The following is an 18,131-nucleotide window of genomic DNA, read 5'->3' as shown; positions in this document are numbered from 1 at the left end:
TGTCTTGTTTCTGCAATAAGACAGTAATTTATTTTCACACATAATTAGCAGATTACAGAAACCTGAGGTTTGAATTTTTTCATGTACTGATCTAAAAATTAGAGCAGTGATGGTATATGAAAAGCTCTTTTATAGAGTACATGTTTTTGTGTATGTATATAGAGAAATTCACTGGGAATGCAAAGTTTTTTAATGGCTGATCACATTCTTGAGTTCTTTCCTTGAAATGCTTATAGTTTAGAAAAGAATAGTGAGCATCTTTGATACTTGCTAGGGTAACACACTTTGGGGTTAGAGACTTTGTTTTCAATATTAAAATAAGAACAAATGATGAGAAATGTTCGGTTAGCTGAAGGCAGATGCTTTGTTTTTAGCAGTTTCAGTAGTGATGCATAGGAATGATTTATGGAACAACTGGTTCCCCAGAGGAGAGAAAACCAGCTTTCTTGAGCAGTTGTTAATAACTATCTAGAGAGTAAATTCACAAACCAGGTCTTTTCAGTTCGAAAATAGCTGCTTTGGAGGTAAAACATAAGTGTAAAGAGTAAAACAGTGCATCTGTCCCTTAGTATGGGAGCACAGTATGCCTTTTGTAAGTCAAAGTGGGTAACATGTTGTTTTATGTAAAATGAATTTAATGATGTAAATTAATGCATTATATAAAATCCATTTAACTATTTGAGGCATGACTTCTGTACAGCTGCACATTAGTTTATAGCACAAGTCTGAAGCAGCCACAGTAAAAGTGATCATTGCATGGTAATCTCATCACAGAGGGAAGGAAAAGCAGTATATTTTAAGGTGGTAACTATTCCTAAAAGCTTCCTGCAACAAAAATGTTTGAGCTGTGACTAGGAAGTGGTTTTGCTTGCAACAAGGGTAGTGAATGTAATTGAAATAGTTTCAGAAAATACTAATGTAGATGTATTACACCTAGTGCAATTGATCTACTTGAGTAGTCAGAACAGATTAAATTTTTGATACAAAGGTAGTTTTGAAACTTCTTGTCATTTCTAGAATAAATATAATATAATCTGGGAGTGTTCTTGTGCTGTCATTGGCCCACCCATTCATGTATTCTGAATATGGATGACAGTAAAAAACTTCAGACAGCCCTGGCCCTATTTTTAGGCTGCTTCTGAGTTTTGAAATTATTTTTTTAAGCTGTCTGCAGTCAGTGTTCAAACTAAATTGAAAGGATTGTCTGTAAAGTACTTTAAACAGAGCCCCTTGTCTGAATGACTAATGCCTAAGTGTAGGGCCAGTGCCTGTCTACAGGTATATTCCATAGAGCTTATTATACTGACGTTGAGAAGATTTTTGCTATTTTAAAGACTCCAGAAAATGTCTGAAATTACTACAAAGTACCTATTTCATTGAGCATTGTTCATACTATTTAGAGAGGCCATTATTTTCTGAGGCCATTTTAAGTAAAGCTGAGGAGTCAGGGTTTAAATTGTTTTGGGTGGTTTTTTTTAAGTGCTCAAACTACCAGATGTCTGATACACTAGAAATGGTGGAAAGCTGGTAAAATTCAGGTCCTACTTGCAGTTATCTGTAGAAACATATTCTAGTGCCATTTTAAGTAGCTAAGTTAACAGTACAGAGACTACAGCTTAGAGAGATTTGGTTTTCTGGGTATATTCAATTCCCTGGAACTGTGCAAATAAACTAAATCTATGAAATTTTGTTTAGAATTAACATTGCACATGCTGTCAGAGACTCTTAAAAGAATGATTTAAGCTAGGTTACCATAACTGTGATCTCTTCCACAGGACACTGCAATTGTGCACCCAGTTCCTATAAGAATGACTCCAAGCAAAATCCACATGCAGGAAATGGAGCTTAAAAGAACTGGAAGTGGTAGGACATTTTCTCTTGCTAATTTGGGAAGTTTCATACAGTTAGAGTTGGTCTTACTTCCTTGAATGTACTTATTTTTCTTCTTCACCAAGGATGAATAAATCTGAAGTTGTAATGAGCATCATTACTGAGTTAAGAATTGCTGTTCAGATAAGTGCAGAGCTTGAATTGGCCATTTGCTACAGTGAGGATTTTACCTTCTCTAGCAGAATGTTTCTTGGAGAGTAGTTCAGCATCATTATAAAGATTGGATTTGGACCTGAAGGTGAATGTCTGGGTTTCCTTGTTAGATACTGAAGGAAACTGGAGATGGAGATCATAACCTGCATTCATAAAGCTTGTTCTTCTGTGGTCAGAAATACTGCATTTATTATTTTGAAACTTGCAAGCATTTGGGAATATTGGCAGGCTGTTTTTTACTCTGGTCAATAATAAGCAAGGTGATTTGATAAATTTTCTTAAAGGAATGGGAGGGGGGGTCTTAGTTTTCAGTTGTGTACCAGTATTTCCTAAAGTCATGGAACTCATGCAGTCTTCTGCATAGGAGAATTAATAGTATTGACAGCACACTTCTTTTAACATTTATTTGGCCTTGTAAGAGCTGAAAATTCACAGCTCTTAATGCTGAGAAATCATGTTTTGCTTTGTAATAATGTTATTTCTGAGTTAGTCTTGAGTGCAGCACTTTAGATAAGGGCAGAAAACCAGTGTAAAGCTTTGGCACCAGAAATAAAGGCTAATTTGAGTAAGTTCATTTATCTAGATTTTTTTTTCCCTCTAGATCATGCTAACCCTACTAGTCCACTACTTGTGAAACCATCAGATCTCCCAGAAGAAAATAAAATTAGTTCATCTGTAAAATTTACATCTGGAAATACAGTTAGTAAGTATCAAAGTGCTTTCTGGTCTCATTTCTTACATTACACAAAATGTAGATCTGATATGTCCCTCAGTGAGTGAAAACTGGCTGGATAGTAGCAGCTCTAAAATGAGATAAACTTACCCTAAGAACAGAAACATTTCTGATATAAAGTATGTATTAGAAGTAGTAATTAAGAAAGTTCTACTGATGTCACTGGAGTTGTTTTCCTATCTTGTGTGCTCAAGAAAATTCATTTTTGTCAGCTCTTTTCCATCTTGCTGTTTTCTCTTTTAATCCTAGAATGAAAAATTCAATGTAGATAAAGTGGAATTCTCTAAGTAGCATTTGATTGGTCTTCCTCAGAACCATATAACATGTTTTCTAAAGAGTGAAAATGTGTTGACCACAACTTCCAGGCAATTCTCATCTGGTTAAGCTACTGAGCAAATCCTACAGACTTCTGTGTTCTATTTTAAATGCAGCTTTTCAACTGTTTAGTTCATTCTAATAGCCTTTTCAATTTCCAGTATCTTCTGGGCCCAAAGCATGTTCCATTATATTGATTTGATTAGTCCACTTGTCTAATATTGGAGAGGTCCAAGATTATATGTTGCCTGAATAAATTTCTGGAGTCTTTCCGAGTTTCTTTTTTTTTTTTTTTTGTTTTCTTCAAGTCAGGAAGTTTTCTTCAGTAAAAATAAAGTTTCAAGAAGTCATTATTTTAAATCCTTTGCATTAGTAAGACCAGAAGTATTTTGATTGGTTTGTAATACAGGAGGAATTCAGAAAATCCCATCTTGCAGTATGTTTTGCTTTTCTCGTGAGCTGTTTTAGTGGCACCCTTCGTTCTGACCAGTGTCCTGACCATGTCAGAGTTTTACTTTTCAGGCACAGTTCTGTTTTTACTAAGAAATTTCTTAATACAAAAGAACAAGCAAACATCATCTTTTAATGTGGAACTAGTGTTGTGTGCAGGATCCAAGTTCAAGAGCCTTTTTGGTGCTCCCTTTTCCTTATCTGAGTGCAGCCTAATCTTTTAATCTTTAATAGTGTTTTTCCCTGAGAGGAAGAACATGGTGAAATAAAACAAACCACATTGCAGTGTAATATGTAAGCACTGTTTAGTACCTGCAATGTTAAAGAGAAAAAGTATAAAAAATGTAGCAGGTAAGAATGTGCCTTGCTGATCAGGAAAGTCATCTCTGCAGGATTCTCATTTCTGAGGCCTGGTTGACATGTCTTACCACTTTTGAAAACTTCAGTGTCCTAGGAGGTTAAAATAATCCTTTGAGAGCGGGTAATTCAGAAAAATCTTGATGTTTTTGAGTAGAATTTTCCTCTTCACTGGCAACAAATTAACTGAATCCCTTTGCTCCAGTGACTTCCACCTTGAACTTTGGTTTACTTCGTGCTCTAGAATAATCCCTTGTGATAAATTATCCTGAGGTCAATTTTTCTATCTACATTCATTCCATATAAATCTTGTGATTTTTGTGAGGCTCCTCATTTCTGGGGAAGAAAGCCTCATGCTTTGCAGAGCTTCTAAGGGTAAGGGTGTCCTTGAGAATCTGTGATGCTTTAATAGCATCTTTCATTTCTGTAGATTTCCTTAATCAAAATCTGAAAGTTTTAGAAAAGGTTTAGTCCAAAATAAGGTTGACCACCAGACTTGGAGGTACAGAAGTTACAGTAGTAGCAAAGCGACCGCATTAATCTGTGTTGTGATTTCTAAGGTTTCTAAGTCCTTCAGCACTTCTAAAATCAGGCATGTTCTACCCCTTGCTTTTTTTTCCTTGGATGTCCCTTACTCTTGTTCACTGGATTGTTGAAGTGATGGAATGTCAAGTGTTTAAAAATGACTGTTTGTAAAACTTAAGTTTTGTATTTTAAATACAACATTACTGTCATTGTTTATTCTCAGTACATGATACTAGTAACCAGCAACTGTGTTGGGTGAATGGAGTTGGTTTGTATTGTGTCCTTCAATTATTCAGGTTTGAGGATTTTGAATCCTGACCAGATGATACCTTGCAGGGAAGCAATACAAGGAAATACACCTTTTTTGTAACAAAAGAAATTGGATATTTGAAATTACCGCTTACTTCTGTCTGTTAGGGTATGCTAATGATGCAAAGCAAATATGAAATTGTATTTTCTTTTCCCAGCAGATGGTTACAGCAGTTCGGACTCTTACACTTCAGACCCGGAGCAAATGGGAAATGCTGTAACACGGCAACGGTCAGTAGAGTAGCACCTGAAAAAAACCAAGCAAAAGGTGTTTAAAGAAGCCTGTTTTCAGCTCCTGGTTACTTGATAACTAGGTTAAAAATGGTGGAAAAACAGATTCCTAACTTTAACACTCAGGAATCTGGAAACAGTCTGTTTTCTAATGCATTAACAATATATGTTGCTTTCATTAGTGTGGAAAGTGAAAATTAAAACAGGAAACTTGTCCAAAAATTTGTTTGAGATTGGCTAGTCAAGTGCTCCGTGTGAAGCTCCACATTCAGTCAGAATCTTAATACTTTCCCCTTAAATACAAAGCAATGTAAGCATGTGAGAGCATGCTGTTACTTGAAACCAATTTTTTGTATTTTTAAAAATACCCATTTAGGCATTATTGGAGAAGAACCTTATGACACTGTAGTCTAAAAGAGAATTAAGTACACTTCATATACTCTGGCATGGAATATGGGATATTCTGGCAGTAACTCTGTCTCTTTTAATAAACTTAAAAAGGGCAGTCAAATGCCCAATGTAAACTAAGGGTTTGGAGAAAGCTATGCAAGCACAAAACCAACAACTGCATCTTTTCACATGAGAGAATGTGCTGTACTAGCTGGTGCTAGTTGTTCCCACTAAATCTGCCTGAATAGGATTAAAACCAGCTACACCATTAACTGTCTTACAATCAGTTTCAGAGGTAAGTTTCAAAACAAAAATAATTAGGGTGACTTCCATAGCAAAGAAAGATTTCCATTTGCCTGTCAGTACAGCAACTTGAAAGATTCTTTCCTGCATTGTTACTTAATGGAAAATGTGACTCTGTCATGCTTTTATGTATGTTTTTGCACTATGAACATGATGGTTTCAACATGTTCTTTTACTCTTTGACTTTGGATTAGGCTCTCTTGCTGAACTTGTGTAGATGAGGGAAGCTTTCTGATGGGTGCCCACATTATGGCACAGGGAGCTTCTGTCCTGACCTGGTAGTTGTGGCAGTATGCACACAGGGAATTTGTTGTCCCACTTACTCTTTTACTTTCTTCCACTGGCACCTCTTCTACCCATTGCAATTTTATATAGAGATGACATTGTACTTAATCCTACCACTAGTCAAGACTACATTTTGGTATTTTCACATAGCAAAAACTGACAAGGCTGTGTCAGATAATGATACTTTGGAATTCTCCTTAAACCACTTTCTCCCATTTTTAATTCCATTTGTGGGGTTTTTTTTTACTGTACTAGCTAGAGGGATGACCCAAGGAGTCAATATAATTAGATTTTATTTTCATCAGCTGGAGAGTTACACAGTATTACAGAAGCATTGCCATAGAGAATATAAGTATTACAGAAGCATTGCCATAGAGAATATATTAAGAAAATCAATTTTTCTATTGTGATAACTCAGTTTTGTGTCGGGACTTAAACATTCAGAAATTCAAGGTTTTGTGTGAAACTTGGGTAGCCTTTACCTCCCTAAGTTTACATTTTACAGTAGTTATAGAAGAACGTTGCAGAGGCCAGTCATAGAAAAGATTTTATCACAAATTGAATAAAAAAGTAGCTATATTCAGGTCAGTGATTCAATAAATCTGTCTTGTTCAAATTAGGCTAGTTAGGAAGCTTCTGCAAACTGATTTTAAAAGGAAGTTGTACAAAAATTCTATGTACAATAAATCCCACTTAAATGGCACTTACTACAGTAATTTATTCTTCTGTCCTTCCTGCATGTGTTCTCCATGAATTTGCAGCAGATATCCACTAGATGGTGATCCTACCTAAGAATGAGTCAAAATTTCTGGAGATTCTGCCAAGTGTATAGATTTGGAAAATTTCAGGCGGAGAATTAAATTGCTGTCTCATACACTGAGATACTTCTTAGGCTCGATATACCTGGAGGCAGGTCCAACAGAAACCCAATATTCTTCTTTAATGAAATTGAACTTACATCATTTAACCTAAACAGGATGTTGACTACATCTTAAAAATTATAGTGACTATCATCTGGATGGAATTACCATATTTATCATTCTCTGTTCCTGAGCTGTCATTGTTTGGGGTATGCATCAAGCTGTTGGTTTCCCAAAGATAAATTACCTGTGATAATACAAGAGTAATTTGAATAAAGGATATTTAAGTAAATTGAAATATAAAAACAGTTTTAAAATCAAAGAATACTGGAAGTTTAATATGGCAGTCTTGAAAATCAATGGCAATCAGGGAGTTTTACCTCTGTCAAACTTGGTTTTTTAATTGTATGCTTTGAAGAACTTTTGATTTTTAGTTCTGTTGTAGCCACCTAAAATCACTGCAGAAACTTACGTGTTTTGCAGATCACATTCAGGAACATCTCCAGATAACACTGCACCACCACCACCCCCTCCAAGGCCTCATGCTTCTCATTCTCGGTCGTCATCTTTAGATATGAACAGATCCTTTTCAGTTACCCCAGGTAGATATGCTGTGTTCTCAATGTGTATTATTTTTCAGCACATGTGTTCCTGAAGCAGACAATGCTTTTTTCTCTGAGGAATGATTTAGAATATTGATTTTTAAAGCACCACTTCTGAATAAAAGAAGTTGCAAATGTTGTCATCCTTACTGTATTGTTTGTGTTAAAATTTATATTGTACTTTACTTAAGTAGCTAATTTAAAAGTCAATTCTGAATTCTGGCATTGTAGTTTTTTGGATGAATGTGGGAAACAAAGTCAGGAAAGAATATTCTGGTTGTATACCCACATCCAATCAATTGCATCTGCCAGTAAATTTTCAAGGGGAGTCTTTTTGGAATCTCCTGTATTTAAGATGGGTATTTAGTATTTGACTTCAGAGGAAATTATTAAAGTCACTTCTGCTGGTCTGCTTAAGGACTTTTATTGGACTTCTGACTTACCAGTACTTTTAAATTCAGGATCACAAAGTATGAGAAAATACTAAGAACTTGTAATGAGGGTAAAAAAATCCCAAACACTAAGATCCTAAAACCAGAAGAATATGACCATGTCTGTACAAGATCCATGTTCTGATTAATCCTGGTTTTGTCTGTCTGGCAATTTGAAAGGAGGTGACATTACAATTATGAGTCCAAATATGACAAGTGGCAAATATGAGGCACAATGCAATGTTTCTTCATGTTGACAATTAAGAAAATTTGATAGCACTGTAATGTACAAAGTAACAATCTTGGCCAAATGTGGTGCATCTTTTACAGGACAGCAACAGGCTGGAGTTGTTGCCTATCCGCCTGCAGTGCCTCCAAGACCACAGCCTTCACAGGTGATGTCACTTCTGAAAAATCATATTCTAACTTGCTGCATTATTTTTATGTAACTTGATTTTTAATATATCTCTTAAATTAGTATCATTGCTTGATATATTTTTGAAAGCACCAGGATGTGAATGATGGCAAAACCTAGAATACACCCAAATGGTAGTACTTCCTAAATAAAAAAATGCTTCTAGTGGAATCATGGGTGGGGATTAAGGTAGATGTTGAGGAGGAATGAGTGGCTTTAGAGCTCTGAATTGGGGGAAAGAGAGAAAAGTTATCCTTTCACATTTCATTGCCTATTCCTGTATAGTGCGTAGGCCATAACAAAGATTGCTAGAGCCATTTTTCCAAAGTTTTGCAAAATAAGGGTTTGCCTTCCATTTGTCTGGCACAGGGCAGAGCTTTATGTAATATGTCTGCCCCCAAAAGGAGTGATTTCACTTGTCACAGACTTGGTGATCTTTGCAGTTACAATCTGAATGATATCAGTTAACTGATTTGGTAGAAAGCACATCTTGAAAAAGTTTTTTCTTTGTCTTATCTAGCTGAATCCTTCAACTGCTGTGCAGATCTGACATGGGACAGATATAACTGCTTCTCAATTGTTTCTCACCAGCAGCTGCTTGTTAGAATCTGAGTTACTAGCAGTAGAAGTCAGTCAGTGATATAGAAATCATCTACAAGGATTCAAAAATTATCTGAAGGGCTGAAGGGAGTGTACAAGGACAGACATATTCCACAGAGTGATTACATAAGCATGTTTCCCTATGAAACTAAACTAAAAGTCTCTATCAAGCCCCCAGACAGCAGAAATACCTATTGTTGAATGAATCTAGCATGTGGTACATTACATCCCTCTTTGGTCTTATTTCCTGGATAGTAGCATATCTGAACTTCCTTTCTCTTAAGTATTTCTTCATGCATGTCTTGCCTGAGATGCATCTTGTCCTACTGATAGTATGTAAATTTTTGTCCACTAAAACAGCAAATAATCCTTAACATTCTGTCCCTAAATATTTCTGTTATTTTATTGCAGGGCACAGGTCCTCATGTGCATCGCTCAGTGGATGCTGATGGCCTAATAGCTCATAGCAGTACCTCACCTCAACAAATACCAGAGCAGCCAAATTTTGCAGACTTCAGCCAGTTTGAGGCATTTGCTGTTTCAGGTGTAAACAAAGAGGAAGAAGATGAAATTGAAACACACTCAGAAGCCTTGCAGGTGAGTAGAAGGGAAGATCTTATTGATAGCTTTAATACCACCAACAATTATGAGACTCTAAAAAACTGAGACTGTTAAAACCTATTTCTGCTGTCCTCTGTCAGTGATGTGTTGTTTGTTGGGTTTTTTGTTCTGTTTTGGTTTTTTATGATGTCTCAATCCATTGCTAGAAAGCAATTACATTGCACACTGCTGGACTTGTTTAGTAATTGCCAAACACCTAGGCAGAAGGAATTCTTTTCATCTCAGCTCTTGATTGTAATTTTAAAGATTTCTGTGCTTATTAGCATACATGGGCGCAAACGTAATTGTGTTAGTAATACACCTAATTTGAGACTTCACACAGGCAAAACCTTTCTTCTGCTCATTCTTGCCAGTCTTCCAAATGACTTGCTGATAATTTTTAAATAATATCTTAATAAAGACATGCCTTAATAAAGGAGATGACTGTCATGTGTTGTAAACATCTGCTAAAATTCCATTAATTTGCTTTTCTTCAAAGTCGTTGGACAAACAGCTGAAGTGAATAGAACTCTGGCATTCTTCTATCATTAAAGATGTTTACAAAAACTTGTTTCTTACTACAGACATAGGACTTGAAAGTTGGGAAGCATTAATGTCATTGCTAGCTGCTATTGCAGAAACTACTTCGTGTTCTCCTTTGATAATTTGTAGCTTTTATCCAGATTGTAAGTTCTCTGGGACACTTTTGCATTCTTGCTTGCCAAGTCCCTGTGGTGCTTTAAAGCTCCCCCAGCTGTCAGCAGCATGGTCTTGCTTCACTTGTTCAGGAAGGTCAGTGACACAGCCCCATCTGAGCACTCTCCATGTACCTCATTGCAAAACCAGCTACGCCAGCTTAAGCTGTCTCTGCAAACTGCTTAAGTTAAGCTTGCTGATTGTTTTGCATTGAGGTGGATGTGGAACAGTCACATTGTGTTCCATTGGAGGGATTAACCTTTGGCAGTGACAAATAGATAATAGTGGCACTGTAATAGCAGAAACAGCAGTTTGTGATCAGGCCGCGGCCTCTTTTGTGCCTCATGACATTGGACTTGTGTTTCTAAATGAGAATTGAACTAGAATTGTAGGTGTTAACTGTATTCATGTATCAGAACACAGCATACTTGTTTTTATTCCAACTGTTGCCAGATGAAGTATATGTTAAGAAGTAGATTTCTAAATACATTTTATATTCCTTTAGGTTGAAAAGCCCTCTGATTCTGCAAGTTCTCTTAGAGTTGCCAAAGCAGATGGAAGAGTTGAAGACAAAGCACCTGCAAATGTCCCCAGTAGTGCGGTATGCCAAGTACCCTTGGAACAAAGCACAGTTGTCTGATATATATGAAATTAAATGTTTGGTTTGATTTGCAACAGCAGCTTTATAGGTGTCCACCTGAACCCAGTTTTCTAAGCCCAATAGGTGCTTCAAATAGGCATGTGTATGGTGAATTTTTGCAGCATATGATGATGATTAGATTTATTCTTGAGACAGCAGAAAAGATACTTGTAAGTTTTCAAATTTTTGAAACCGATCAAAATGTTTAGTGCTGAACTTGTTTAAGCATAGCTTTTTATTTGATTACAGACATATAATTAGTGGGGGGAAGGTGTGCTCTGCATTGCTGTGTGTTTGCAGTACTCAATTGTACTGTGCTGTTTCTGCTTGCACACTTCTTTGTCAGTGTGAAGCAACTTACTAGCTTTTCACTACGTGGTAGGATTTAGTAGTTCATGTCTTTTCCAGACCAAATGAAAATGCAGCTAGATGTCCATCAGAAAATACCTGATGGGTTGTAAATTCAGTTGCCTCAGTAACTGAATATGAAAGACAAGCTACCAGGTTATAATCTAAATAAAATGTAGTTTCAGAGAATTAATAGGCTGTGTTTTCCTCTTCAGGGTAAAGGCACTACCCCACTTGCTCCACCACCGAAGCCTATTCGTAGAAGATTAAAATCAGAAGATGAGCTAAGACCTGAAGCTGAGGAACATACACAGAAAACAGGTGTCATAGCTGCTGTTCTTGCTTCACAGCCATCTATTCCTAGGTAACCCAAGAAGTATATAAATACATCTGTTACTGGAAAGTTTACATTTAAACAGCATACACATTTTCTATTCCAGGAGTTGCAAACAATTTCAGTGTGTTTAATTTAGATTAATTCAATTATTTATAAGAAGTTTTTGGTTATTAAAGATGGTCATCCCAAAGCTGCTACCGCTGGGAGACTTTTAAGAGATTTTGAATTTTGGAGTGTGAACTCTTTTTAGCTTCTGCAAGTATGTTGGAAATAAGTGGTGGAAGTACTAAGATGTAGAGTTTAATTTTAAATGGTTTCTATGAACAGTCCAAAATGTGCAGTATGTGTGTCCTAGCATGAAAATAGTCTATTGCAGTAGTCACTTGCAGGTAAATGAATGTGGTTTGCTCTGGTGGGCCTTCAGAAAGTTGATAATGACAAGTTTTTAAAATGCTCTGATTTCTTTGATTGAAACCAACTCTATGTGCATATATAAAATATAGATATCTGTGTTTCCATGCAAACAAACGTGGTTAACCAGGCTGGACAGAAGTGCAAATATGTAACAGTATAACAAGTAAAAGAATTTTGAAAAGAGGATTCTGCTCACTTAAAGAAGGGGGACTATAAGTGAGATGTTCAGCTAAATGGCAAAATTACTTATCACAATACTTCTGATATCTTCTCAGATCAGTGGGGAAAGACAAGAAGGCAATTCAGGCATCAATCAGACGTAACAAGGAAACCAACACTGTTTTGGCCAGATTGAACAGTGAACTACAGCAGCAACTAAAGGTAATTCCTTTGTCTTTGTGTAAGAGAAGAGCCTCAGAGAGCAAGATGTTAGTGATGCACAGTAAAAGGCATCTCTGCAATCCACTGATAAATGTAGTTGAGGATATCGATATGAAATATTTAGCTATGTTCATAGATCATAGAATATACCTATTTGTGGCAAGCTTTGTGAAATTACAAATCACACTTTTGCTGCTACAGCAAATATTTTTCAATATAGTGATCTGCTTTTAGCTACACTAAAATTTTACCTGACATTATCAATACTAGGTTACCTGTTGTCATCATCACATACTTCAAAAGCAGTACTGAGAGGGGCAGCTTAAGTGATCTGTGTTCTTCTGAAGGAAAAAGCAAGCCTTAAAGTCTTAGTAAAATTATAAGTCATAAATATTTTTAAACAAATACAGTAATCTGAAGTACAAAACTTGCAGTTTAATAATTAGTGCAACAATAGTAATTTGCTTATCTAGGTCAGGTATCATTGTTTCAGAGCTATCTGTAGGCATTGGCTTAATGTATTTTGCCTGCCATCTTTCTTACCTAAGATATCTAATTTTAACTATGAAGATAATTTTAAAAAATATCCTAAATGAAAACATTAATTAATAAGATACTGTCTAGAATAGAAGTTAGGTGATTTTAAAAACTCAAGCCTGAATTTCACTTGTTACTGTTCATGAGAGTCAATGTACAGAAAATTCACATAGGAGGAAAAACCGGGGATAAAAACTGAAGTCTTAATTCAGGTGAGAGCTTACCCCCTTAACATTTTAGACTTCATTTGAAAATATTATAGTTGGGTTTGCGTCTGGTTGCAAGTTTGGGTTTGGGTGCTTTGAAAGAAAAGAAAAAATACTCAGCATCACCTTTGAGCAAAGTAGTGATTTCCAATGATACGTAATTACCATCCAGGCAATCTTCTATTCAGTGTCTAGGAGGAGTTACCGAGAGTCTAGAATATAAGTTAGTTTTCAGACTGAAGCAGATTTTGATTGCACGAGGAAATTTTCAGCACTCATTCCCTGTGGACTGTCAGTAGAAAATCTTTCTTTTGTAGGATGTTCTTGAAGAGAGAATCTCCCTGGAAGTCCAACTGGAACAACTTCGACCCTTCTCTCACCTCTAAGCCTACTGCCGTTAACTGTGAATTTACTAATTTTGAAAGGGGTATTGGTTTCAAGGCCTATTTAAATATCCATGCATCTAGCTCAATGCACTCTATTCTACATTAAATGTTGTGGTTCTGTTTTGTCAATTTGTCCACTTTTGTATTTTAAATATTTTAATTTCAGTACAGAAAGAAAAAAAAAAACTACTACTTTTTCCTTGAATGTGACACTGCCTCTCACATCTTTCTCTGTGGGCATCCGTGATCTTTGTTGGACTTGAGTTTGCAGAGTTTGTCACCAAAATTGCCAACTGGAATTTTTTCATAGTTTTTTTTTTTCCTGTTGAAACATCTTTGCAGAAGAAGGTTGCTAATCAGTTGATTTTAACCTTTAAGCACATAAACTCTTCATTCACTATGGCATTTATTTTATTGTGCCAGAAAAGAGACAAACTACTAATCTGTCATCAGCCAATGTTACTTCCCAAGCTGCCTTTCACAATTGGAAATTGTTCACGATTCTAGAAAGCCTGCCTCTTTGCAATTCCCCAGCTTACTCAGGTTGGAATAGTTCTTGCAGGCTGTTTGCCATATCAACTGGATTGGATGTTGTGATTTTTGTTGCATACATTACAGAGTATGTGACCACAGATTGCCAGGTGTTCACATTTTATCCATTCATGATCCTGATTCAGCCGCATGCGTAGAAGCATTTATGGCACAATTGGTAGTCTATCAAACAGGTCTTCTTTAGTTCTCCCTTTTGTGAAAAGAGTTGGGTGTAGGTCCCAAACATTAATTGCACATTATCTAAGCACCACCTGTAATTGCATGTCTCACACGTTACCTTTTAATAGCAGATCACATCCACCAGTCTTCACTATAACAATTTGTATTGTCAAGTAATGTGTCAATACCTCTATAAACTTCTAATTCCCAGCAAAAAAAAAAAAATAAAACAAAAAATGAACAGTTTTGCTTCTTAGGAATTCTGGGGTACCTTCTGTCATCTTGTTTCCAGGCCTTACTTCTCTGGCATATAGACAGGCTTCACTATTAACAGAGTTCCTTGAGTGTATCTTCAGGTTGATGTACTGTATTAGGATTTGTTGTATATTGTACGATACACACATTTTGATCTCATATGTAAATTTGCATTAATTGCTGACTAACAGCAGATATTCTATTTAATGGCTTCTTCTGGCTGTGGGATCATAGATGTTTAACTGCATGGATGTATCTCTGCAGAATCAGAACTAGCAATTGTGTGATTTTTACACCAATAAAACAGCACAATATTTTAATTTTGTTGATTCATCTTTACCTGGGAATTGAAACTCATTCAATTAAGGGGGAGGGTTTTATTACAGGTTTGCAGGTAATTTCTTGTAGTTTTGTGGCATGTACAAGAAGTGATTGATTGTAATCTTGGCCATTTTCTTCCCTCATTTTTAGCTGTTGATCAGAAGTGATTCTCTTGGTAATCTGTGGCTATACTCCTTTTGTATCCTCCTGTAAGAAAATTTAATACAAATGTAATTTCTAAAAAGTAAATGTTAGTATTGACTTGGGTCAAATATATCTATTGTTCTTTAGGCTTAATATCTGGTTTGATTTCCTCAAAAAATTCCTTTAAAAATTAAAGATAAATCATCCTCTGCCAGCAGTCCTTAACATCACAGTCTCACTTCTGTGCATAAATGAAATTCTCTTAACATCTGCTTCCCTTCCAAAAGGATAGGTCAAGTCAGATTTACCACTGGTTATGCTGTTACCGTGAAAAATAAGTATTTCTCTTTTTGGCTGTCATAAACAGACTGGATAATTATGGTGAATTTTTACTACTTTTACTTTTTCAATTGTCAAGGAAGTGTTGCAGATGGTTTATGTATATAATATAAAGTGAAATTCTCTGGTATGAAAGGATGTCATAGTTGCATGAAATATGGTAGTTTCTGCTTGCATGTAAAGGGATTAAGAAATGATAGCTAAATGGCCACAAAGGTGACGTATAAATATTATTTAAAGTGCAAGGCTTTGACTTCAGAAAACTATATATGAATAGGGAAATGTTAAGAAAAACCCAGCAAAACAAATGACCCTCACCAATGTAAACTAAAACTTTAAAGTTGATGGACTGATAACTTCTATTATAACTGACAAGTAGGAGGAACAGAGTGGGAAAAAGTTTTTCCCTTTTTTAAAAAGCAGGAAAAGGAGTCACTGCAGTTAAAGAATGTCGATCTTTTGAACCAACTGTATTTTGTCCATAGTTTATTTTAAAGTTTAAAATACATTTTTAAAATAACACTATTTTCATATTGGTATTTAAGTATTAAGCCTGTGTTTATAGCAACAGGATTCTTAAATCAGAATTTAACATTTTAAGCTTAAATGTAAAAAGCCTTTTACATTCAAATGTTACATGTACATACAAATTTCTCTAACATCCATATCTTCCTAATAGAATGACAAGTTATTGTCTAAAGTGAAGAACTTTGGCAATCTGAACCTTTTTGTGTCTTGCCAACAAGTCTATTTTAAGAATTTTTGTGGATTACTTTTAACGCATCATTCTGTACATTTTAAACCAGTTTTTCATAATCAGAAGACCTTCTAACTGAAAAACTACTTAATGTCTTAAGAACATCACTGCCAATGATGTTCAGAAGTTACCTCATTTAGTAATGTAACCCAACTTTAATCCCTTACAAAATTATCTCCCTGTCTCTCTCATTTCTTTGATCTTGATCCAGCTACTTGATGCATTCTTTTTTATGAACTTAGATTGTAAGCTCTTTGGGGCAAGGAATTATGTACAGTACAAAAGAGGTGCTCTCTCTATTGCAAGTATAAATGTAGACTACTAAATAGTATGGAGTGTGATTGATGTACCCAGCTGGGATGGATGGACAGCAGCAGGCCTTTCTGAAACACCTGGGGAATGTTTTTCTCTGGACTTTGTCACTGGAAGAGTGTCTCTTCTCGTTTGTGTTTCTTTTGTGTCTCCTAATAATGTGCCTCTTTCTTCATTCCACCTGCTTTGGAGTTGCTTTTTTCTCCATTCATTGCCTATCTTAGGACTGCAGAGAAGATTTCCAAAATGCAAAGGTAAAAAGCTGAAAAGCCACTTTGTTTTGAGCGGTATTCTAAGTCTATCCAATGTAAGCGAGTATTTTCAAAATTTTTTGTACTTCACATGCACCTCATTTTCCTTGCAATTGTGATGAACTAGATGATCTCATATTACTGAAAATGTCTTATGTGGGATAAACAAAGTTGAGGTTATAAAAACTTAAAACTAAAGAAAATAAATTTGCAGCATTGTTTCTTGTGTGACATGTCTCTGTCCCTTATGGATGGGGTGTGCTGTGTTTCTCTTCATTTAGGGCAGAGTTGAGAATTACTCTTCTGGTTTCAGCTGTGCCATTTCTCTAAATGTCACTTTATGGGTGGCCTGGCCTTAATCACTTTTTCCTAACATGGTGAAAAGTAGTAAATTATTGTCTCCTGACTCCCAGCTCATTCTAATCTTAGTTTCTAGTGGAATGTAGTTTCATGAAATTGTAATGTGTTGCAAAAGCACAGTACTTCTAAGTGAGTAATAACAATGCAGTTCTTACTCTGTGGGGAAGATAAAAAAACAACTTGTTTATTTTGAATATATTTGCATGCTTATGCAGCATGCTTCTCTTGCCACATATATTGATGTACAGATCTTTGATCATACCACTGTCTAGAGGAAAACACATGAAAACCAAGGACTTCATTATCTAAAAACAAAACAAAAAAAAATTTAAATGCTATGTTCTTGTAATGGTCTTAACAACGAACTTGGGATTGTATAGCAAAGATGTTAGTAATGTCTACATACCAATAACCAAATGAGACAATATAGGGTTGTCCTGACAGTACATAAGCAAAATATAAACTTCACAGGAGTCTTTGAATTAATTGCTTTTGTCTGGGGACATGGAGGGGGGAAGTTGAATACTGTGTAATTTCCTTTGAGTAATATTTCTTTGAATTGGCAAAATGGGTTTTAAAGGTGCAGTTTCTGCTTTAAAGGTAGATTGTACATTGTTTGTACCTAAAGCATATACTGATTGTACACTACTTGTACCTGGTTGTACACTGTTAGTGTGTTTCAAAGTGATTTCACAGTACCTTTTTCCAGCCTACTGGTATATAGCTATTCAATGTATTGCATTTAAATTATTGTCCAAAACAGCCTTTGTTTAGTTATAATACTAAAAAATTTGGTATTGTGATGAAACATGAAGTTTGTGATCTCACAGCTTAAATACAAAGCTTCAAGAAGACTCTTAGTACTGTTTACCACATTTCACCAGCATTCTGGGCCACAGAAAGCTAGATGAATTCTATTTCATCTCTGGTAGAATATATTCTTGACACTTTCACTCTTATGGATATTGATTAATTTAATCTGGAAGCAGCTGAAATTACTCTGTTCTTTTGACTGGTCTCATTTATGAGAGGCCTATGAAATTATCAAAACATCATAAATAGTTAAAGCAATTTAAGCTGACATTCAGTGGTATGTTGATGGAAACCCAAATTCTGGCAGTACTGCTGTTGAACCATGTGTGGCTGTGTTGTTTCCCAGTGTGAGGGACATGGGAGCTACATCGTGCTCTGCAGTGCGTGTACGCTCTGTGGTGTATCCCTGAGAGCTGCACTGCTGCCTCTTGCTGTCCCTTCACCTCAGAGCTCTGACTGCTTTTCTGCCTTTGG

At 35.9% G+C, this 18,131-nt stretch overlaps 1 protein-coding gene across 13 annotated transcripts in view; it reads left to right on the top strand.

The window, feature by feature from the left end:
* The window catches only part of REPS1 (RALBP1 associated Eps domain containing 1), a 63,982-nt gene extending 47,270 nt beyond the window's left edge, over positions 1 to 16,712 (top strand). For 10 of the 13 annotated variants that reach the window (XM_074537619.1, XM_074537624.1, XM_074537626.1 and 7 more), the window contains 10 exons: positions 1,776 to 1,863; positions 2,645 to 2,746; positions 4,891 to 4,963; positions 7,285 to 7,403; positions 8,165 to 8,229; positions 9,261 to 9,446; positions 10,651 to 10,746; positions 11,349 to 11,497; positions 12,160 to 12,265; positions 13,326 to 16,712. In XM_074537619.1, the coding sequence (XP_074393720.1) occupies positions 1,776 to 1,863; positions 2,645 to 2,746; positions 4,891 to 4,963; positions 7,285 to 7,403; positions 8,165 to 8,229; positions 9,261 to 9,446; positions 10,651 to 10,746; positions 11,349 to 11,497; positions 12,160 to 12,265; positions 13,326 to 13,394 (1,053 nt within the window). In that variant the 3' untranslated portion in view covers positions 13,395 to 16,712. The remainder of the gene's footprint in view (positions 1 to 1,775; positions 1,864 to 2,644; positions 2,747 to 4,890; positions 4,964 to 7,284; positions 7,404 to 8,164; positions 8,230 to 9,260; positions 9,447 to 10,650; positions 10,747 to 11,348; positions 11,498 to 12,159; positions 12,266 to 13,325) is intronic. The other 3 variants (XM_074537618.1, XM_074537621.1, XM_074537629.1) reach the window with 2 other exon arrangements.
* The last annotated feature ends 1,419 nt before the right edge of the window (positions 16,713 to 18,131 follow it).

Source organism: Zonotrichia albicollis, chromosome 3 (assembly GCF_047830755.1).
Source record: "Zonotrichia albicollis isolate bZonAlb1 chromosome 3, bZonAlb1.hap1, whole genome shotgun sequence".
Taxonomy (NCBI): Eukaryota; Metazoa; Chordata; class Aves; order Passeriformes; family Passerellidae; genus Zonotrichia; species Zonotrichia albicollis.
Note: the sequence above shows the minus strand (reverse complement) of the source record. Positions and strands in the feature narration are given on the sequence as shown.